This window comes from Heterocephalus glaber, unplaced genomic scaffold, assembly GCF_053883595.1.
Source record: "Heterocephalus glaber isolate CG9 unplaced genomic scaffold, H.glaber_assembly_v1.0 deba00001452, whole genome shotgun sequence".
Lineage (NCBI taxonomy): Eukaryota > Metazoa > Chordata > Mammalia > Rodentia > Bathyergidae > Heterocephalus > Heterocephalus glaber.
The window spans coordinates 20,240,856-20,262,167 of record NW_028258302.1 but is presented as its reverse complement, the minus strand read 5'-3'; the positions used below and the strand labels follow the sequence as shown (position 1 = coordinate 20,262,167).

The following is a 21,312-nucleotide window of genomic DNA, read 5'->3' as shown; positions in this document are numbered from 1 at the left end:
TGATGGCTAAAATTATTTTTCAGAGAAACTAAAGTTTAAAACCCATAAACAAAGTTGGGTGTGGTGGTACACCCCTGTAATCCCAGGACTCAGAAGGCTGAGGCAGGAGGATCAGAGTGAGTTCAAGGCCAGCCTAGGCTACATAGTGAGTTGAAAGATAGCTTGAGCTGCATAGCAAGACCCTGTCAAAAAAAGAAAGGAAAGGAAAGGAAAGGAAAAAAGACCCATTTGAACAAACAAAGAAAACATATGAACAAAGAAACTAGCGTCTTATCAAGGACTCAGAAAACTTTCCTCCTGAGTTCCTTCTCTCCATTTAATTCACAAATGAAATTTTTTTTTTTTTTCCCTCTGCTTCTAAAAGCAGAGATCTTCCACATATCTTTCAGGAATATCTGGTTTGACTCTAAGTTAAAAATTTAGATCTAGGGGCCGGGGATTTAGCTCAGTGGTTTCGCCGCCTGCTGCGCAAGCGCAAGGACCTGAGTTCGATCCCCGGTACCAAAAAAAAAAAAAATTTAGATCTGGCCTCTATGGTTGTGACTAAATTGTTGGGTTTTTTTGTTGTTTTTTTTTTGATACCAGGGATTGAACTCAGGTCCTTGTGCTTGCACAGCAGGTGGCGAAACCACTGAGCTAAATCCCCAGCCTAAATTGTTTGTTAAAAAATTTATAATTGCCCTTTTACTTAAGGAGCTGTTTATTAGTTATTGTTTATTATTATGTCCTGTACTCGTACTCTACTAATTACTTGCATTATCTCATTTATTCTTCATATACGTCTTGAAACAGTATTACTATCTCCATTTTACAGATGAGAAAAACTGAGACTTAGATAAGTAAACAACTTTTCCAGGAACACTCAGTTAATAGGGAATTTTAACTTTTCAAATTTTTTATTGTTGTTGTTACTGGGGATCGAACTCAGAACCTTGAGCTCGCAAGGAAGGCACAGTGCCACTGAGCTAAATCCCCGGCCCAAGTTAATAAGGAATTAAGCCTAGGTCTAGGTGATGCAAAACTCTGTATTGCAAAACTCTGCACAATACCATCTCAAGTAAATAAATAAATGAATGAATGCCACCCCTGAGTATTATTTCTTTATAAAACTCAAATAGTCATTTACTTCATACAATCTTCTATTGGTTCTCCAGCAAAGTACTTGTAACATCTCAGAATCTGTTAGATCTTTAAATCCTCCAAATTGGAAGGCCGACATTTTAAGAAAAGTACTCTAGTAAATCACTCAAAATAATAGAAGCCTTCAATTAAATAATATCCATTTGGTCAGTAATAAAAATTATAAATATGATAGGCATGGTGGCACACGCCTAGCACTGGGGGAATGAGGCAGGTGGATCGCAAGTTCAAGTCCAACCTGGACAACTCAGAGAGATCCCGTCTCAAAAAAAAAAAGGGCTAGGGACATAACCTCACAGTCCAAAGGCCTGGGGTTCAATCCCCAGGACCTCCCCAAAAACAAAAACAGAAAACAATAACAACAAAAACATTCAAACACTTAAGTATGATACTATGGATTATTTCTCTCATTTTTCTAACAATACTAAGTTGCCTAACAATATTAAAAACAGCAGCCACTCACTGGCTGCTTACTTCGTGTCAGACACTTTACACACATACTTTATAACATTATCCCCGTTTCATCACTATTTAACAAATAAGGAAACTGAGACTCAGAAAAAGACTTGCTTAATACAGCTGGTTATACAACAGACCTGGTAATATGAACCCACACCTGCCATACACTAATCTGTTAGGCTCGTCCTATTATTCCAGGAGAAAATGTTTCAGAACATTCCATAAAGAACTATTTGTGGAAGCTATTAAAGATATGTTACTACAAGCCTGTTTCTCCCATACTGCCATCTCTAGTAGATTCCTGCTAAAAAACCATAGTATTGCTGTGCACATTTTTGAAATTTTAATCTACAATAAATTCATTTGTTCAAAAAATCAATAGGCTAAAATATTAAAATTAAATAAGGTATCGTTTTTATGTATCCTAAGAAAAAGATAGCTCTATCTATACAGGAAATGAATGTACGACATTGTTAATAAATTTGTTAGGTCTATGTAAGTGAGATTAATAGTGGTTTTAGAAATACTAATGCTATTCTAACACATCAATGCAGGTTATATCAGAATGTTAACAGAAAACCCTTAGAATGTTGCCTGTTTTATTTAATTAAATTTAAATTTCAAAACAGAGATCCAGAAAGTCTGTGAGGGGTTAATATATCTTTTTCAAAGTTGTCTAAATTCAAAGCAATATTTTGGGGGAAGAAAAAGTACCAATATTTCAAACTGTTCTGTAAACAGAACAAATGGGTTGTTAAAAACAAAATGCAATGAAATCAGTGAAGGATAAAAAGAACTGAATTATATCAGATAGAAGTTACTCCTGAAAAGAGTAATTTGGGTGGCTCCATGGCCTGGCAGCATTCTAAGAGTCAGCAGCTACTAAAGCCCCCACCTATTAGTTAAGGGTGATAGTGAAGGGGCAAAGGTACAGTACCTGATGATGGGCAGGTCGAGGCCCCGCTGCAAACTGAGAAAAGGAGGGAAAACAAACACAAAAGGAAAGGCACAAAGAGTCAGAAACACCACAACAAAAACCAAAATGTCACACAATATGCAAAAAGAAAAAAACCCACAAGAAAAGTAAAAACACAAAAGAGTCAAAGCTTTGCTGCAGGACAGTGACAGACAGGTACTAAGATTCAACAGGTTAACACCACTACCAAGATAGTTTGTCATTTTATCAGCTGAGAGAGAAACAGCTAAGCTGTTAGGCACCTAGGGTACTCACTGATATGAGTATTTCAAATAAATAAATCCCTAAAATAAGGCAAACGCAAGTTTGAAACACTGAGTGGTTTATAAAGACAAACATGAAAATCAAGTATGCTGTATATAATTAGTATAGCTCAAGGACATGAGAAATACTTTTATATTATGAGAAATAGCCAAGACATAATTAAAATGTCCAGCTGTAAATAATGAATGTGCCAGGACTGATTGTAAATTTTTTAATTGGGGTATCTTATACATGAATGGGATGGTTTGCTAGCTTCCTTTATTTCATGGACTCAAAGAATAAAATTACATATATATATATATATATATATATATATATATATATATATATATATGCAATTAGCTAAGGTTTAAATACCAGACATGTGAAAGCAAACAGCTAGTAAAGAACACAAATCTCTAACATGATTAATCCAAATGGTACTATTATATGCATGAAAAGAAAAAAAAACCAGGAAGTCAAATCTCTCAACTGTTATTTAATGACAACAGCAAAACACTGTACATATATACCTAGTGCTACTTGATGCTGAGAATAAAAGAAAAAGGAAACATAATTTCTGAACTAAATGGTAGAGTACATGTACTTGAAAAAGAATAATATATATTCCAATGCTTCTTCTAACTTGGAATGGAAGGAAAGCTTTCTCATTCATGAAATTTTAAAATATCAAATATCTAATCAAATAAATATCAAAGCAAAATCTGGCTTCTAAGATATTTTAAACAAAAAAGAAAAAATATTAGGGCATATAAAGCCAAATACCAGTTTCTAATACATTAAGTATCATAATGTTAAACACCCTCTTCAAAATTCAAAAGAAAATATTTAGAAAGCAGTTTGAATGTAAACCATACAGTTTTGATTAATATATTTAAAGGAGTTAAAATATACATATCTTCAGTTGTTTTATTGTCTAGAATATTCTGTGCGTTTATCACTGTAGATGAATAAGATGATTAAGAAACAATCCTTTGTGCTCAGAATTTAAATCACATGCAACAGAAATTTGCAAGAGATTCAGGTTTTCCCAACTGCTATTATTTCATACTAAAAAATTTCAACAAATTTCAGTGGAGTTGGCCACAATGAAAGAGGACCCCTGAAGACAACTCTGTCAAGAATTCACCTTTTAGGAGCTAAAATGTCACCTATTGCTTAAGTAATGAAAAGTACCTTAATGACTTGTTTGCTTAGAGTATGTTAAGTAAGCCATCCTATCTGGTTAATGACTGTAATGTAGTTTTTCAGGATGATGGTAATTCGCAGCTATGGTTTCTTACAGAAAATATCCTCTTCAAAGAAACTGAGGTCTTATATTTTCAGTTTTCTGATTGTAAGAAGATATCAGACCATACCTCTACTACTGACATCAAAGTTTAAGAATAGGCAATACCACCCACATGATGTGAAAGTACAGGGTGGAAGTGAGATGTTTAGTCATGACACTTTGGAAGAACATGGGTGAGAATGCTGACGTTAAAAGATTAACCTGAGTATAGCAGTACCTGTCTTATCACTGTTCCACAGAAAGGTCCCAAGGCTCTAATATAAAGATGGAAACTTCATATATTTGGAATGTTCTAGTCAAAAGAGAACTTCTTAGCACAAGAGAACTATCTTAAAAAATTATACATTCTTTTAATAAAAAGGAAACCACAATTTAAATTTGGGGAAAGTACCCTAGTCTATTTTGCACTAGTCTCCATTGGCTATTGAGTTTTTCTTACTGGAATGACAACATTCTTAATCCTGTGGTTAGCTGTAAGCAACAGAACAAACTGTAGTCGCTGCTGGCTCTTATTAAAAAGAGAAACTATTTTTTCTTTTTTCTTTTTTGTCCCCAAGAGGGGTATTAGATGGTAAAGACTGTAGATATAAAGAAAAGCAGCCTTATATGAACTTGAATCCAATGATAATGCCACTCACCCACCCAGCCATTCATTCACTCACCCTTTATGCACAGTTGAAAACTGAGCAGGGCCAACATAACATTGATGAACATTTGGCACTAAGCACCACAAAATATAAAAATAACCAATAGTTACAGGTCACTGCAAAAGCCAAACTGCCCCCCTCTCCCAATTAAAGCTTTCAATAGTTTCATTATTTTTAATAGTCTATTTAAAAATAAACTACTGTTGAAAGAATTCTAGCCCAACAAGAAAATGGAAGATAAGTAGGTTATCGGTATTTTTTTATTTTCAACAATATTTTCCAGATTATGAATTTAACTAAGACACTACGTATCAAATAGAAATATAGGTACAAAAATAACTTGAAGGTGGGAGGGGGGCCATTTGAAGCCAGTTGGATTGCAAAGACAGCTGTCCAGGGAAGAGCAGAAAAGCCTAAACTGTGCAATTGCCAATGGCCTATTAATGCAGAAATAGAATGGAGTAAGTTTTAGCTACTCTACAAAGCCACAGAAAGGTGTCCTTTCTTAGTGTAATGCCTTACCTCTCCTCACCCTTTGGGACAGCTACGGGATGAATGAGACTAGACAATGGCAACTTGGGATGCAAACAGAAAATGCAATCCTGCCAGTTTTATAACCCAACTTCACCCTCCCAGCACCAACACAAATGAAGTAAAAATACTGGACCCAAAACAATAAGCAAGAGTAGAGTGGGGTTTACTAGTCTTGCACTTGTTTTGGGGTATGTAATGGAATGTTATACATGTGAATTTTAGTAATGCACGTGATAATGGTCACTAGCAGAGCAGATGGCAAAAACTGTATAAAGGATACTATCTGAAGTTTATGACCACAAAAAAAATGGCTGACAACTACAGGCAATTTCCCCCTTGATGTTCAATTATTAAATGGAAAGGCGAGGAAGAAGCCCTGAAATTTATCTTTTAAATTCAAATTTATCTGAGCAGTATATCCCACTTGAAGTTTAAAATAAAGAAAAATCTAAATCCCAAATCATTCCTATCTAATTCCCAATAGAAAAGCCCCACCCAATTTATTATTCCTTTCCCCACTATGCCTGGCAGAAACTGCCATGCTAGGTTAGACTTTCAGAGAGGAAGAAATCAATGCATTTCTGTTCATCAGCCAATAAGTGGATGTGGTCAAAAATAATGAGTGCCAGAGGCACCACTGCCTGCAAGAAGTACAGTTTGTTATATTGCTTACAATGCAGTATTTTATCCAGCCTCTTCCAGCCAAGGACCTGTAAACGGGAGTCTGTTCCAAAACCTTCCTCCTCTTCCAGTTGTCTGTGCAATGTATTGGCACTGCTCTGCTGGGCTGTCAAAAAAACTGGTTTAGAGATGCAGCTCTTCAGTCAGGTTTTGCGCCAATTCTAACCACGTAAATTTATTTTTTTTCCCCAATAATTAGAAAAGGGGGCAAGGGTAAGAAGTCCATAGAATTCTTTGTATTAAGAGCTTACCATAATCTTTCCACGCTTAATGATTAGAACCAGGGCCTATCTAAATTGATCTGCTGAGATCTCAGGCCCGCTCCAAATAGTTAAGTGTCCACATCCCCAAACCACTCTCAGAACACAACTTGCATCAGACATTGTGTTGATCATTTCAGCAAAAAAAAGAGACAAGCACACAGGCAACTGGGACCAAAGTCCCACCTCTTTAGAATGGTTCTTCCACCCACTGGGGAGAACCAAGATCTAAGAATGGCTATTGGAGAAGAGGGCGACAGGGAAAAGTAAGACAGAAAAAGGGTAAGAAAAAAGATTACATAATGGTGCAGTCTATGCTTTCCTAGTTCTTTAAGCAATTGTTTGGTACATTTTCAACAACTCGAAATTCATGCATAAAACCAAATGAACAGGAGCTAATGCAATGAAGTATTCCTATACTCCAGACAAAAAAGCAGGGGTGGGAAACAAAAAGATCATTGTGTTCAGAAGAATACACAGAGCTCAGGTTCAAAGAAGGATATGAAATACAATGAGAGATGTTACAGAAGCACTTTCTAGCCAAAGCTAATCATGCAGGGTGGGAAACAACAGTCTAAGGAAAGCTGAAGCCACTGTACATTTTTATGAAACGGATGAATCCTAAGTAAATTCTCAGTCTTTGTAGTACTTGCTGCAATCCGTATGACGGATGAACAAAGAGGGTGACAGCATTTGCATTTATATGATAATTTATTTACCATTCAAAGAAATAAATACAACCCTGGTATATATCATGCACATGTTCATACCGTCAAATGGTAGAGCTGCTCTAGTCACAATGACTCAAACGTCTCCCCAAACCACTGGAGTTTGAGTCTAAGTAGTGAAATTTAATTTACTTTTAAAAATCATTATACTTCTGAATTTTGAACAATATAATACAATTAGAGGTGAAATAAAGTTGAATGCAATCAGACTTAAAAATCATGCCACAAAAGAGTAAAAAGAAATTAAGAGCTCCTTTTCTTTTTCTTGATTAATGCAAATAGAATTATTCTTATGGCAAGGTCTGAAAATGCAATGCTAACCAAAAATAACATTAGAAATAATATTAATATATCATTTTTAGAACAAACTTCTAAAACTCAGTAAAAATATTTTCCAAAAGAACCCAATCTACTACACACACACAAAATTAGGTGGAGAACACTGTCTAGAAGAAGCTTCTGCTTACTTACCGGAGAACGGGTTTGAGGTTGTGAATTCATTGTCTGAGGGGCTTGAGAGTATACCAACGTGGTTGGACCTGCATTCTGTCCAGAGGGATAAGGGGTCTGCAAAGAACAGCAAAAACAATATCTTATTTTGAACAAAACTGGCAGAGCAACTCAAATTCAAGATATTTTTAATTTTTACAAAAGTGGTTACTGATTTACAAAGTTCTACTTTATAAATCTTAACTTAATCACAATATCCAACAACTTTGGTTCAGTGCAGCTTTTTTTTTTTTTTGGTACTGGAGATTGAACTCGGGTCCTTGCACTCGAATCAGTGCAGCTTTTTAAAAAGAAATTACAGTTAAACTTTCTAGTAAGGAAACATCAGCAACCCAAAGTATAGGCACAATTATTTGAAACCATGAGAGCAAAAAAGGTGGACTGTAAATTCATCAATTTCTGAAATGAATAGCCCAAGCCACAAATAAAACCAACCATAATCCTGAGAACTTGTTACTGTTGCAGTGTGCTTTGAAAATATGCATAAGCAAAGGTGGACGTCAGGAAAATATCAGAGCCAGAAATAGCAGTTCACACACCCAACTGTTCAATTATTACTGTTTTCTTGCAAGGATTCCAGCTTAATTCTTTTACATGATTCCATAAAAATCAACTGCCAGTCGGGGCTATGGGGAAAGAGGAACCCTGCTCCACTGCTGGTGGGAGTGTAGACTGGTGCAACCACTGTGGAAATCAGTATGGAGATACCTCAAAGAACTAGGACTGGAAGTCCCATTTGACCACACTATTCCACTGCTGGGGATCTTCCCCAGAGAATTCAAAGAATCATACCACAGTGATATATGTGCACTCATGTTCATAGCAGCACAGTTTGTAATAGCTAAAACTTGGAAACAGCCCAAATGCCCATCAACTGGAGACTGGATAAAGAAAATGTGGTTTTTTAATAAAATGGAGTACTACTCAGCCATAAAAAATGAGAAATTAGAGACATTTATAGCTAAGTGGATGCACATTGAGGCCATACTCTTAAGTGAAATAAACAGGACATACATGAATAAATTCCAAATAGTTTCTCTGGTGTGAGAAACTGAAAGTGTAAATAAAGACTAAATGTATAATAGGTCATGTGAAATAGGAAGAAAAGGGGCAAAGGGGAAGGAAGTGGGAGGGCTAGGGGAAAGGATAGAAGGGAATGGGATTAATATGAGAAAATGGAAAAATAGGTACAAAATCTTTGTAAATAGGGAGGAATGGAGGGGTTGAAGGGAGGGCTGGGCAAGGGTGAAAAATAAGAACCAAGAGAGACTATGTAACGGTGCAAATTTCCAATGATGAATGTCATTATATTGTATACCTAAAATGTACCAATGATTAGAATGAATAATTGATAATGTAAAATAAGAAGAACAGGTCCAAAGGGGTAGGGGTAGTGGGAGGGGCAAGGGAAAGAAAAGAAGGGAAAGGAAAAATGATGAGAAATGGAAAAAACGGAAATAAAGTCTTTGTAAATAGGGAAGGGTGGAGGGCGTGAAGGGAGGGCTAGGAATGGGGAAAAAATAAGAACCAAGATGCATTATATAAAGGTACAATTCCCAATGAGAAATGTAATTGTGTTGTATACCTACAATGTACCAATAAAAGAATTTAATTTAAAAAAATCAACTTTCAGTAAGAAGAGCCAATATAAAAGCCTAGATTAAGTGATAATATAACATATATTAAGTTAATAACACTAATATATTAGCTTACTCTAGATTTTCTGAAAATAACAATCTTTTCACCCATGTTAAATGCTAAAGACCAATAAATGGACAAGAAGAAAAAACAAAAGCCTTCTAACATGTTCAAAATAAAATGCTGTCAAGAGCAAGAGACACAGAATCAGAGTACTTGGATTCAGACCCTAAGAACTATCATTTAATTCCATTATTAGTTAGGGTGATTTACCTTTCCTATGAACATAAAAAAGAACAATACACCTAACATTACAAACCAATTGCTAAGATTAAAGATGATAAAGTAAATTACTAGGCAATAGCCTTTTTTAAGGATAATCCTCCTGCCTCAGCCTCCCAAGTGCTGTGATTACAGATGTGTGCAACCATGCCCAGCTTGAAATAGCTTTTAATTACCACTATCCCAATTCTAAAAAAGAGGACACCAAGATCAGAAAATTATCTTATCTAAGATAACTAAATAAATGACAGATACATCTAGAAAGTAGCATTAACTATACTTTTTAAAAAAGTGTAACATTTGGCTTCTGTTAAAGGTTTAAAGTTCAGCTGGAACTACTAATCATAAGTAAGTATTTGAGAAGATTCATCATAGCTTTCAAATAATGAAAACAAAACAAAATTAACACTTTCATATTAATACATAATATATGGTAATCTTTTACCATGGTAATTTAATATGTAGCCACCCCTACAGCTGATACTAAGGTTCAACATCAAGTTGATTTCCTTTCTTACTCTAAGTTTACAAAATCTGGCCACAAATTGAAAGAATGTGACAATAAATACCTTGTGTATATTAAATATTTGATAAATGGATCAAACAGGAACCAAAAATTATACAGTTTGGTTTCCAAAGATCATTTTGGCATCTATCACACTCAAACACTGAAAAGTGATTTCAACTTAAACAAATGATATATAGTTTTTTGTTTTTAAATCAATTCTGGCTGGATTTAGATCAGAAAAGTGTTTCTTCAAATTCTTTTATAGTATCTGAATATAGTTTTAAAATATACTACCAATTTCAATCTGCATTAAAAGAAAATCATAAGAGTTCCGAAAATTATTTCTTAGTGATGAGGACCCTTGATCTTAAGCTATCTTGATACTTTCTTCTCAACATTTAATTGGTAAAGCATAAGCTTCTAGCTATCAATACTAACTATAACATTAAAATATGGTGCTTATGAAAACAGAAATATTACCTCTTCTATGCTTCACAAGTTAGAGAGCACTTTGCGTTCTCATAAAGAGGAAAAGAAATTAAACCACTGGGGTTTTTTGTTTTGTTTTGTTTAAGTCCCAGGGATCGAACTTAGGACCTTACACTTGGGAGGCAAGTGGCAGCAACACTGAACTAAATCCCCGGCCCTAACCCACTGTTTTTCATAGAACATACTGAAAATATATGATGGCCATATCAGATCTCATGAAAGCGTTAGTATTATCTTTAACACTGGAGCCATGAAAAGCAACACAATGAAACGGAAAAGCAGTACATGAATTAGCATTTAGAGACAAACCTCTTTATTTAGTAACAACATTCCTCATGACCACATACAGTGGTGCTTTAGTAACACTGTTTCCAGACTATATCTTAGCTCTCAAAATAATTATTAATAATGAGGAATTTTATTTTTCTTTAATGTGGTTATTCTATATTAAAAAGAGACCAAAGAAACAAAAATTCAAATAGTTCTTATATTTATACTGTGTGCATGTGAAGAGTGGACGCATACTCTCTGTATACACACAGTTTCATCTAAGTGGAAAGCATAATATGCAGCAACATATGCAAATAATTGTTGTGTCACAATGCATGCCACTCTGCCACTGGCAAGATGGAATATTTAACAGTGGCATTCAATAAAGGGATTTTACCCACAGATCACTCGCAGTGTCTCACTGAGTAAATGTCCATTCTCTATGGCTGTCTTCAGAAACTTTATAGGAATTGGTGTAACGTGTACCTTTTGTTGCCATAAGCAGTGGAGATGATAAAAGATGATTCTACATCTTTCATCTTGCCTCTATATTTAATGATGATTAATCATATTTGATTGATTTATTCTAGAGTAACTTTCTTAATTTGTTACTATGCTTTGATGAAAAATAATTCAAAAGCTTCAATGGGAATGTTCTCTGACCATGTTTCATAACATTAAATGTGTAGAGAACTACACGAATGAACTAAGGATCATTTCAGTAGTCACCAGAGGTTTTGTTTGCACTTTCCCTTTTCAAACACTTCCTTTGCTTTTTTCCTGGGGGGGGGGGGGGCGGGTGTTGAGACAGGATCTTGCTAGATAGTCTAGGCTAGCCCTAAAGTCATTATGTAGCACAGGCCGGCCTCAAATTCGCCTGCCTCTTCTTCTCCAGTGCTGGGATTACAGGCATGTGCACTAGGTCCAGCCACAAATACTTTCAAAATCATCACACAGGATTTATCTCCCCAAGGTCAGAATCAACATTCTTTTATTCTTTTTTTATGGGGATGGAACTCAGGACCTTACGCTGGAGAGGCAGGCGGTGGAACCACTGAGTTAAACCAGAATCGACATTCTTTATGGACACTGCAACCCAGTTCACTGTCCAAGGTTATGAGAGTTAAAGATTCACATTGTCATTTTCAAAATTAGTTTTATATTTCAAAGAGCCTCCACCCCCAATCCTTTTAATTCATTTCAGAAGATAAGACTATAACTATAACAACAAAATGCCAATGAAGACAACCAGCCAGAACAGCCCCACTCGTAAAATACTAATGTTTAAATTCCTAACAATTACTTTTAAAACATTGATTTGGACAAGTTAACCAAAAACAGAAATTTGTGGGTGAATTATAAGAAAGAATGAATTAACGATACTGCATATTAGCTATATATTTAAAATATACCTATGTGAAAAACATGAATTTTCAATTTTCACAAAGTAAGATAATGGGGTTAAACTAGGCGCGCGCGCGCACACACACACACACACACAAATCTACAGTATTTGGCTCTTAACTATGCTTGAGGCATTGTTCTTTAATGTAACTCAGAGATGCAATGTCATCTCTTGTCTAAAGACTCTTCACCTTAATCCTATTATAAAGACTAAATTCAATGTTATGTATGTGCATGAATACGTACATATCTGATGGAAAATTTACACTGCCAATGATTAAAAGAACTACTATACAGTACTAATTTTTAAGTTAATCTCTTTGATACTACAATCTCCTTTCTAGGAATCTACCCTATGGATAAATTCACAATGCCCCTTCCCAAAATTGGAAGCATTCTAAATTAATCTATATATAGTAGCATAGCAAAATGACTATTACATAACATTAAGTGACAAAAGTAAATTGTAAAAATTTTCAGTATAAAATGACCCTTTCTGTGTTTCTTCTAAAGAAAATATATACACATAAACATATAAAACAATTTAAGAAAATATGCAGCAAATTTAACATTGGTAATGAGAGGAATTGGAGATTTATGTGGTGTATAAGATACAACTTGCAGGTTTTATTTTATATACTTTTGTATTATATTTTTCTTTTTCTAATGACTGATAAATTATTTTTATTAAAAAATACAATGAATATCAGACATGGTGGCAGTCACTTGTAATCCTAGCCCTCTGGTAAGCTGAGGCAGAAGGATCTCAAGTTCGGACCCCAGTCTGGGCAACCTACAGAGGAAGACCCTGTCTCAAATTTTTAAAGGGGTGCAGGGGCTGGGGGGATGTATCTCAGTGTGAAGGCCTGGGTTCAACACTTCAGTGCTGTGGGTGGGTGGGCAGAAGACTGGGATGAAGATAAAACCTGTCCTTCAGCTTCCCCTTCACATACAAAACTGCGAAGCACACCAAAAAATATACTACGAAATCTGCTATTTTGTGAAGTTTTAAATGAATTTCAAATATCACTGAAATGCTATCTCATACATCATAATGAAAATTATATCAACAATATTTATTAAAAGCTAACACAAAGACAACACCATGCTGTGAATTTTGAGCATAAATGAAGCCTACAGCAAAGCATGGTGGCAAACACCTGCAATCCCAGGCATGAGTTTGAGGGTAGCCTAGCTACATAAGTTCAAGACCACCCTGAACTATAGCAAGACCTGTTTTAAAAATAATAAAAATTTAAAAATAAAGAGGCCTGGGTCACGCGGATGCCAGCAGCACACGCCACCGCCAGAGGCTCCAAAGTCCCAGGGACACCCTGGCCCACCGCAGACCACGCAGCGCAGATTCCCCATGCAGGATCTGAATCCGCACAGCAGAGATGCCAGGGGGAACATTAAGGCCATGGTTATGAGCCCCAGAAGATAGAGCAGAAGCAAACAACAGAAGGGGCCTTTCTGACGCTCCTCAATGAAAATTGAAGGCCACTGGGAAAGTGAAGAAAAACTTCAATAAAAGCACACTGGACCATCGAGGTTGGTAAGTTGGTGGGATCAGCACCTCCCATAGAAACCCGGACTTGCATAGGAGGGAGCATAGCTGGAACCTGCAGTAGAACCATGCAGAGTTTAATCCTGCAGGAGGTCAGGGAACTCAACTTGGACCTTGCAGCCAGAAATCAGTCTGAATCTCAGTAGACTACAGCTGGGTTGCTGAGAATAATCGACTTAGACCCGCACACTGCTGCTCACATTGCCTACCAGGACAGCAGGGACATATTATGAGGGAAACCTTTTTTTGAGAAGGAGAAGACAGAGCGAAAGAACAGAGACAAGTACAGAACAAACTTGACAACAACAGGCAAGCTAGAAATTGTATTCACCTTCCTATAAAAGTGATAGTCGAGAGGACAGAGAAAAAATTCAGAATGGGACAGGAACAGGAACAAAGAGGGAGAGAAATATAGAGCCAGAAGGTATAGAGAGAGAAAAAGAAAAGAAAAAAATATATATTCATATATAAAACAAATTTAAAAAGGTCTCCCTCAGGATATTTCAAAACAGAAATAATTTCCCAGATGACTACAGAGATGGTGAGCAGAGTGAAAGACATGATTAGAGGCTCTTGAACAGAAACAGATTAAAAAAATAGATGAGCTCAGAACCCTGCTGGACACCATGAATGCCCAGCATACGAAAGAAATGGAAACCATGATCACTCAACATAGGAAAGAAATGGAATCCATGAAACAGATTCAAACAGACATCCAGATTTAAAATTCCATTGAAAGCATTCAGAGCAGATTGAGCTAATGTGAAGACAGAATATCGGCTATAAAGACAGGATTGCAGTTAGTGACCATGAAAACAGAGACTTCTTAAAAATAGTAAGGGACCACGAGAAATCAATCCAGCAGCTGTTCAATGATGCAAAGGAGAATAACATAAGACTGATAGGAGTCCATGAAAAAGGAGAAAGTACAAATGACATAAAAAAACTGTTCACAGAAGTAATAGTAGAAAACTTCGCAGACAAAAGTAGAGAATTTGACATACAGATAAGTGAGGCATATAGAACTCCAAACTGTCACAATAAAAAAAAAGCTACACCTACACATATAATAGTCAAGATACCAGAAATACAACAGAAGAGCAAAATCCTACAAGCACTTAAGAGAAAAGAAACAAATCACATACAAAGGAAAGCCCATGAGAATCACAGCAGACTTCTCAACACAAACCCTCAAGTTAAGAAGAGCCTGGAGTGAAGTATTTTAAGCCCTAAAAGAAAGTAACTTCCAACCTAGACTGCTGTATCCTGCAAAATTATCTTTCAAAACTGATGGTGGAATTAGATACTTCCACGACAAAGAACACCTGAGAAATTTCATGAACACCAAACCAGCACTCCAAAAAATTCTAAACAATATCCTAGAAAAAGACAATGACAGTCACAACTCCATAAGGCCCAACAGAGCAAAGCCACCAGGCAAGGCAAGAAACTAAAGGGAAAGGCGGGGAAAATAAAAAATAGAAGAGCCAACAACAGTAAAACATCATGACAAGGATGAGTCAATATTTATCAATTATAACCATCAATGTTAATGGCCTCAATTCACAAATCAAAAGAAACAGACTGGCACAATGGATTAAAAAGCAAAATCCAACAACATACTATATACAAGAAACACACCTAATTCAAAAAGACATACATAGACTGAAAGTAAAAGGACAGAAAACAGTTCTCCATGTGACAGGAACCCAGAAAAAAAGCAGGAGTAGCAATCTTATTTGCAGATAAAATAGATTTCAAACCAAAACTAATTAAGAGAGACAAAGATGGTCACTACATCCTTGTGAAGGGAACAATCCAAGAGGAAGAGATGACAATCCTAAATATATATGCAGCAAATACGAATGCCACCAACTATCCAAAACAAATATTAATGGACATGAAAAACCAAATAAGCACTAATACAATTGAAGTGGGGGACCTCAATACCCCCACTGTCACAAACAGATCATCTAGACAAAAACTCAACAACGAAATTCTAGAACTGAACCAAACTTTTGAACACATGGACTTAACAGATCTCTACAGAGTGTTCCACCCCACAAAATCAGAATATACATTCTTTTCAGCTGCACATGGTTCATTCTCCAAAACAGACCACATGCTAGCTCACAGGGCATGTTTAAGTAACTGCAAAAGAATTAAGTTACCCCCAGTATATTATCAGACCATAGTGCAGATCAATAGCATAAGAGATTAATAGCATAAGAAACCACAAAACCCGCATAGATACATGGAAATTGATTAAGACTCTCCTGAACAACCAATGGGTCATAGAAGAAATTAGACAGTTTCTACAAGTGATAATGCCAGTAAAATATACAGGAATCTATGGGTCACAATGAAAGCAGTTCTACGAGGGAAATTCATAGCAGTGAATGTCCATATTAGGAAAACAGAGAGAGCTCAAATAAACAACCTAATGCTGAACCTCAAGCTCCTAGAAAAAGAAGAGCATGACAAACCCAAAGCTCGTGCTAGAGAAGAAATTACAAAGATCAGAGCAGGAATCAATGCAATGAAGACTAAGAGAACAATACAAAAAAAAAAAAAAATCAATGAATCAAAGAGTTGGTTTTTTGAAAGAATAAATAAAATCGACGAACCCTTAGCCAACCTTATCAAAAAAAGGAAAGAAAAGGCTCAAATCCATGAAATTAAGAACGAAAAAGGTGAAGTCACAACAGATCCAGCAGAAATCCAGAAGATCATCAATACCTACTTTGAGAACCTGTACTCTAATAAAATGGAAAACACAGAATGGACAGATTCCTAGATACATATGAAATGCCAAAGTTAAATGAAGAAGATATAGAAATTCTAAACACTCCCAATTACAATCAATGAAATTGAAAACATAATTAAAAATTTACAAACAAAGAAAAGCCTGGGTCCTGATGGCTTCGCTGCTGAATTCTACAAAACATTTAGAGAAGAACTATCGCCATTACTCTTTAAACTCATCAAGGAAATTGAAAGGAAAGCAATATTTACAAATTAATTTACAAATTAATTCCTGGAATCAAGTGTTACTTTGATTCCAAAAAGGGTAAGACCCAACCAAAAAGAGAACTACCGCCAATCTCCCTAATGAACATAGATGCAAAAATCCTCAACAAGATACTGGCAAACAGAATATAGAGGGTCATCAAGAAGATCATACACCCTGACCAAGTCAGATTTATCCCAGGGACGTAAAGATGGTTCAACATACGTAAATCAATAAATGTAATACACTCTATTAACAGAGCCAAGGACAAAAACCATATGATAATCTCAATTGATGTAGAAAAAGCATTTGACAAAATACAACACCCATTCATGATAAAAACCCTGCAGAAAATTGGAATAGAAGGTCTTTATCTCAATCTGATTGAGGCTATCTATGAAAAACCAACGGCCAACATCATACTAAATGGACAAAAACTGAAAACCTTCATTCTAAAACCAGGAACAAGACAAGGATGCCCACTATCATCACTCCTGTTCACTATAGTTCTGGAAACACTAGCCACAGAAATTAGACAAGAGAAAGAAATAAAAGGAATAAAGATAGGAAAGGAAGAAGTTAAACTGTCATTATTTGCTGATGATATGATACTCTACATAGAAGACCCAAAAAACTCTGCCAAAAGACTTCTAGACTTAACTGACAGATTCAGTAGAGTAGCTGGATACAAGGTGAACACACAAAAAGCAATAGCCTTCTTGTACATAACAGACTCACTCAGAGAGAAATTAGGGAATCAATTCCTTTCATAATAGCATCCAAAAAAATAAAGTATCTAGGAATCAATCTAACAAAGGAAGCAAAAGACCTCTATATCGAAAACTACAGCACCCTGAAAAAGAGATTGAACAGGATATAAGAAAATGGAAAGACATCCTTTGTTCTTGGGTAGGAAGAACCAATATAGTGAAAATGGCCATACTTCCAAAACTGCTATACAGATTTAATGCAATGCCGACTGAAATACCAACAATATATTTCACAGAACTAGAGAAAACAATCCAAAAATTCATTTGGAACCAGGAGAGACCTAGAATAGCAAAAGCAGTTCTAGGCAACAGAGACATGGCAGGGGGTATCACAATCCCCAACTTGAAACTATACCACAAAGCTACTGTGATAAAAACCGCATGGTACTGGCAAAGAAACAGACCTAAGGATCAGTGGAATACATTACAAGATCCAGAAATAACTTCCCGACATACTCAGCCACCTCATCTTTGACAAAGGAGCCAACTATCCTAACTGGAGGAAAGATGGCCTACTTAATAAATGGTGTTGGAAAAACTGGATTTCAACCTGTCAAAGATTAAAACTAGATCCATATCTATCATCATGCACTAAACTAAGATCTAAGTAGATAATGAAGATCTAAATATTAAAACAGAAACACTAAACTTGCTGGAAGGTAAGTTAGGCAGAACTCTTGAAGACATTGGCATAGGAAAAGACTTTATGAACAAAACCTCAGTAGCACGGGAGCTAGCACAAAGAATCAACAACTAGGATCTCATCTTATTAAAAAGCTTCTGCACTGCAAGAGAAATCACTAACAGAGCTAAGAGACAACCTACAATGTGGGGAAAAATTTTCAGCAGCTGTACCTCAGATGAAGGACTACTACCTAGAATATACAAAGAACTGAAAAAAATCAGATCCCCCAAATTCAAAGACCCAATTCAAAAATGGGCATCTGAAATGAACAGACATTTCTCAGACAAAGAAGTGAAAGCAGCAAATAAACATATGAAAAAATGTTCAACCTCCCTGGTCATTCAAGAGATGCAGATGAAAACAACACTGAGATTCCACCTCGCCCCAGAAAGAATGGCTGCTGTCAAGAAATCAACCAGTAACAAATGTTGGCAGGGCTGTGGGGAGAAGGGAATCTTTCTTCATTGTTGGTCGGGGTGCAGACTGGTGCAACCACTGGGGAAATCAGTATGGAGATACCTCAAAGAACTAGGACTAGAGGTCCTATTTGACCCAGTTATTCCCCTGCTGGGTATCTTCACAAAAGAATTAAAAGAATCATACACCACAGCGATATATGTGCACCCATGTTTATACTGGCACAGTTTATAATATAATAGCTAAAGCTTGGAAACAGCCCAAGTGCCCATCAACTGGAAACTGGACAAAGAAAATGGAGTTTCTCAGCCATAAAGAACAAGAAACTAGAGACATTTATAGCTAAATGGATGCATACTGAGGACATCCTCTTAAGTGAAATAACTAAGACACACATGTGTATGTACCAAATAGTTTCTCTTTTTTGAGAAACTTAGAGTGTAAATAATGATTCAAATGAATAATTGATAATGGGAAATAGGAAGAAAAGGTCCAAAGGGGTAGGGGAAGTGGGAGGGGTAGGGGAAGTGAGAGGGGTAGGGGAAAGGAAAAATTATGAGGAAAGGAAAAAATGGAAACAAAGTCTTTGTAAATAGGGAGAGGTGGAGGGGGTGAAGGGAGGACAGGAAATGGGGAAAAAATAAGAACCAAGATACCCAATGATAAATGTAAATGGATTGTATACCTAAAATGTACCAATAAAAGAATCTAAGAAAAGAAAAAAAAAGGCCTACAGTATGATTGGTTTATTTCTTTAACTTCAAGAACTTTACTATTAAATCAATAGACAGATACAGATACTATATTAGAACCATTTATACGCAGACATGGTGGCATGGTGCATGCCTGTGAAGCACCATGAGTTCAAGGACAGCCAGGGCTACAGAGTGAGTTCAAGGCCAGCCTGAACTGCATAATGAGACCCTGACTCAAAAAAACCCAAAACAATAAATGGAAAAAAAGGTTTTGTACATAGGGAAGAGAGAGGGGTTAAGGGGGGGGGGGGATAAAATAAAACTTAATAGAAACAAAACAAAACAAACAAACAAAAAGTTTACCCAGCCATGAAACATAGCCTTTTGCCCTCATTACATTAAAAAAGACAGGAACATTTAATGGTATAGAAGGAATGATACTGAGACAGAAAGTTAAAACAATTCCACATATAGTAGCAGCATTTCAAATCAGAAGGAATGTGAAAAAAGTAGTACCATGCGTTGGGAAAAGACCACACAGACACATGGAGAGAGACAGAGGGTCAGGCACCCTCAACTCATCTTACCAAAACATTCCAGACTGATCAAACTGTTAGGATGTATAATTTGAAACTGTACAGGTACAAGAAAAAATCCATTTCTATCACTTTAAAGCTTGGAATGCTTTCATAAAATCTGAAAAGACAACATTGACCAATAACTTTAAAAAATAGACTATTAATATTATTTTATGCAAGTGCTTAATTGCTTTAAAATTTTTCTGATACATATTCATTATTATTTGTAACAAATGCTTGACACACCTGGAGAGAGAAACAAAAATAATATCTTCCAGTCTAGACCAGTATTTCATCTATGCTGCCATGGACAGTGCTTTCAAGCTCTCCTGAGCCCTACCATGTTCTGAATCTGCCCTATCTAAAGTGGTAGCTATTTATCTACTGAATACTTGTGAGAAGCAGCCAAGGCAACTGATAAAATGAATCCATAATCTTATTAAAACTGCCTCCATAAGTTGGTCATTTAAAGAATGTTATAGAAGTGGAATCATGTACTATGTAAATTTTTGCACGTCTTTTTAGCATACTGTGTGAATAAATGAGAAGACATAAAGCAATTCTGCTGTACACTGAAGTAAGAAGGTTGTGTCAAGAAAAGACACTTGTACCAACATTTGAGTACAAGTATACTCTTTTTTGGTACTGGCAATCAAACTCAGGACCTTGCACTTGCCAGGCAGGCATGGTGCCACTGAGCTACTTACCGGCCCACTAACATTTGAGTTACAAGTTGAACAAGTTGGTTTTTCATGCAACACCATCTTACTTGAAATAATGAGTAAAAACCATGTTTACGTGAATTGGGTATATGACAGGTATTTTCTTAAAAGTGAATAAAGTGTGACTGTCACTTCAAGGAAAGTCAAAAGTAGTTACCAATGAAAACACTGAATTGCTCAAGAGAAAATTAGATTATTGGAAGGAAAAAGTGGAGGCAGTTTGCTTGAACCACTCTGGTCTGTCTGGGGGCTGCTACAGAACTGACAAATTGCTGATTAGAACAGAGGCAAAGTTTACATATCATACCAGAGGTCAAGAAAGCAGTAACAGGCACCAAGACAGAACTAGATAAAGAGAGATTGCAGAGCTGCAGGTGCCTGATAGCAAGAGATTATGAGCCAAAGAATAGAACAGAATGTCTAACTAGATACTTAGGGTAATCAAAACGTTTAAAAGTACCCTTTTATATACAGACAGTGCTGGGGTAAAGTACATAAATAAGCATTAAGACAAACACAGAATACATCTAAGAAGACTTTAGGCCTTCACTACAAGCTGATTAGCGCCAGTCTCTCCCATCATAGGGCTAAAATAGCTACCTCAGAAAGGTAGCTATTTTTTCAGGTAAGTAATAATTTTCAACAAAAGGTTATAAAGAATAGAAATAGTAAAAAAAAAAAAAAGAAAGAAAGAAAAGAATAGAAATAGTGCACCATGGACTATTCAAAGAAACAAAATAAATCTCTAGAAACTAACCTTAAGAAAACAGATTAAAAAAAAAACCCA

General features: G+C 36.0%; 1 protein-coding gene across 27 annotated transcripts in view; it reads right to left on the bottom strand.

The window, feature by feature from the left end:
• The window catches only part of Eif4g3 (eukaryotic translation initiation factor 4 gamma 3), a 363,950-nt gene that overhangs the window by 192,798 nt on the left and 149,840 nt on the right, over window positions 1-21,312 (bottom strand). For 12 of the 27 annotated variants that reach the window (XR_002396957.2, XM_021262986.2, XM_021262987.2 and 9 more), the window contains 3 exons: window positions 7,452-7,547; window positions 5,985-6,098; window positions 2,537-2,569 (listed from right to left, as the gene is read on the bottom strand). Coding sequence is in view for 25 of the 27 variants with exons in the window: in XM_021262986.2 (XP_021118645.2) it covers window positions 2,537-2,569; window positions 5,985-6,098; window positions 7,452-7,547 (243 nt within the window). In the remaining 2 variants the exon portion in view is untranslated. Of the gene's footprint in view, window positions 1-2,536; window positions 2,570-5,984; window positions 6,111-7,451; window positions 7,548-21,312 lie in introns of those variants that run through there. The other 15 variants (XM_021262995.2, XM_021262996.2, XM_087215048.1 and 12 more) reach the window with 4 other exon arrangements.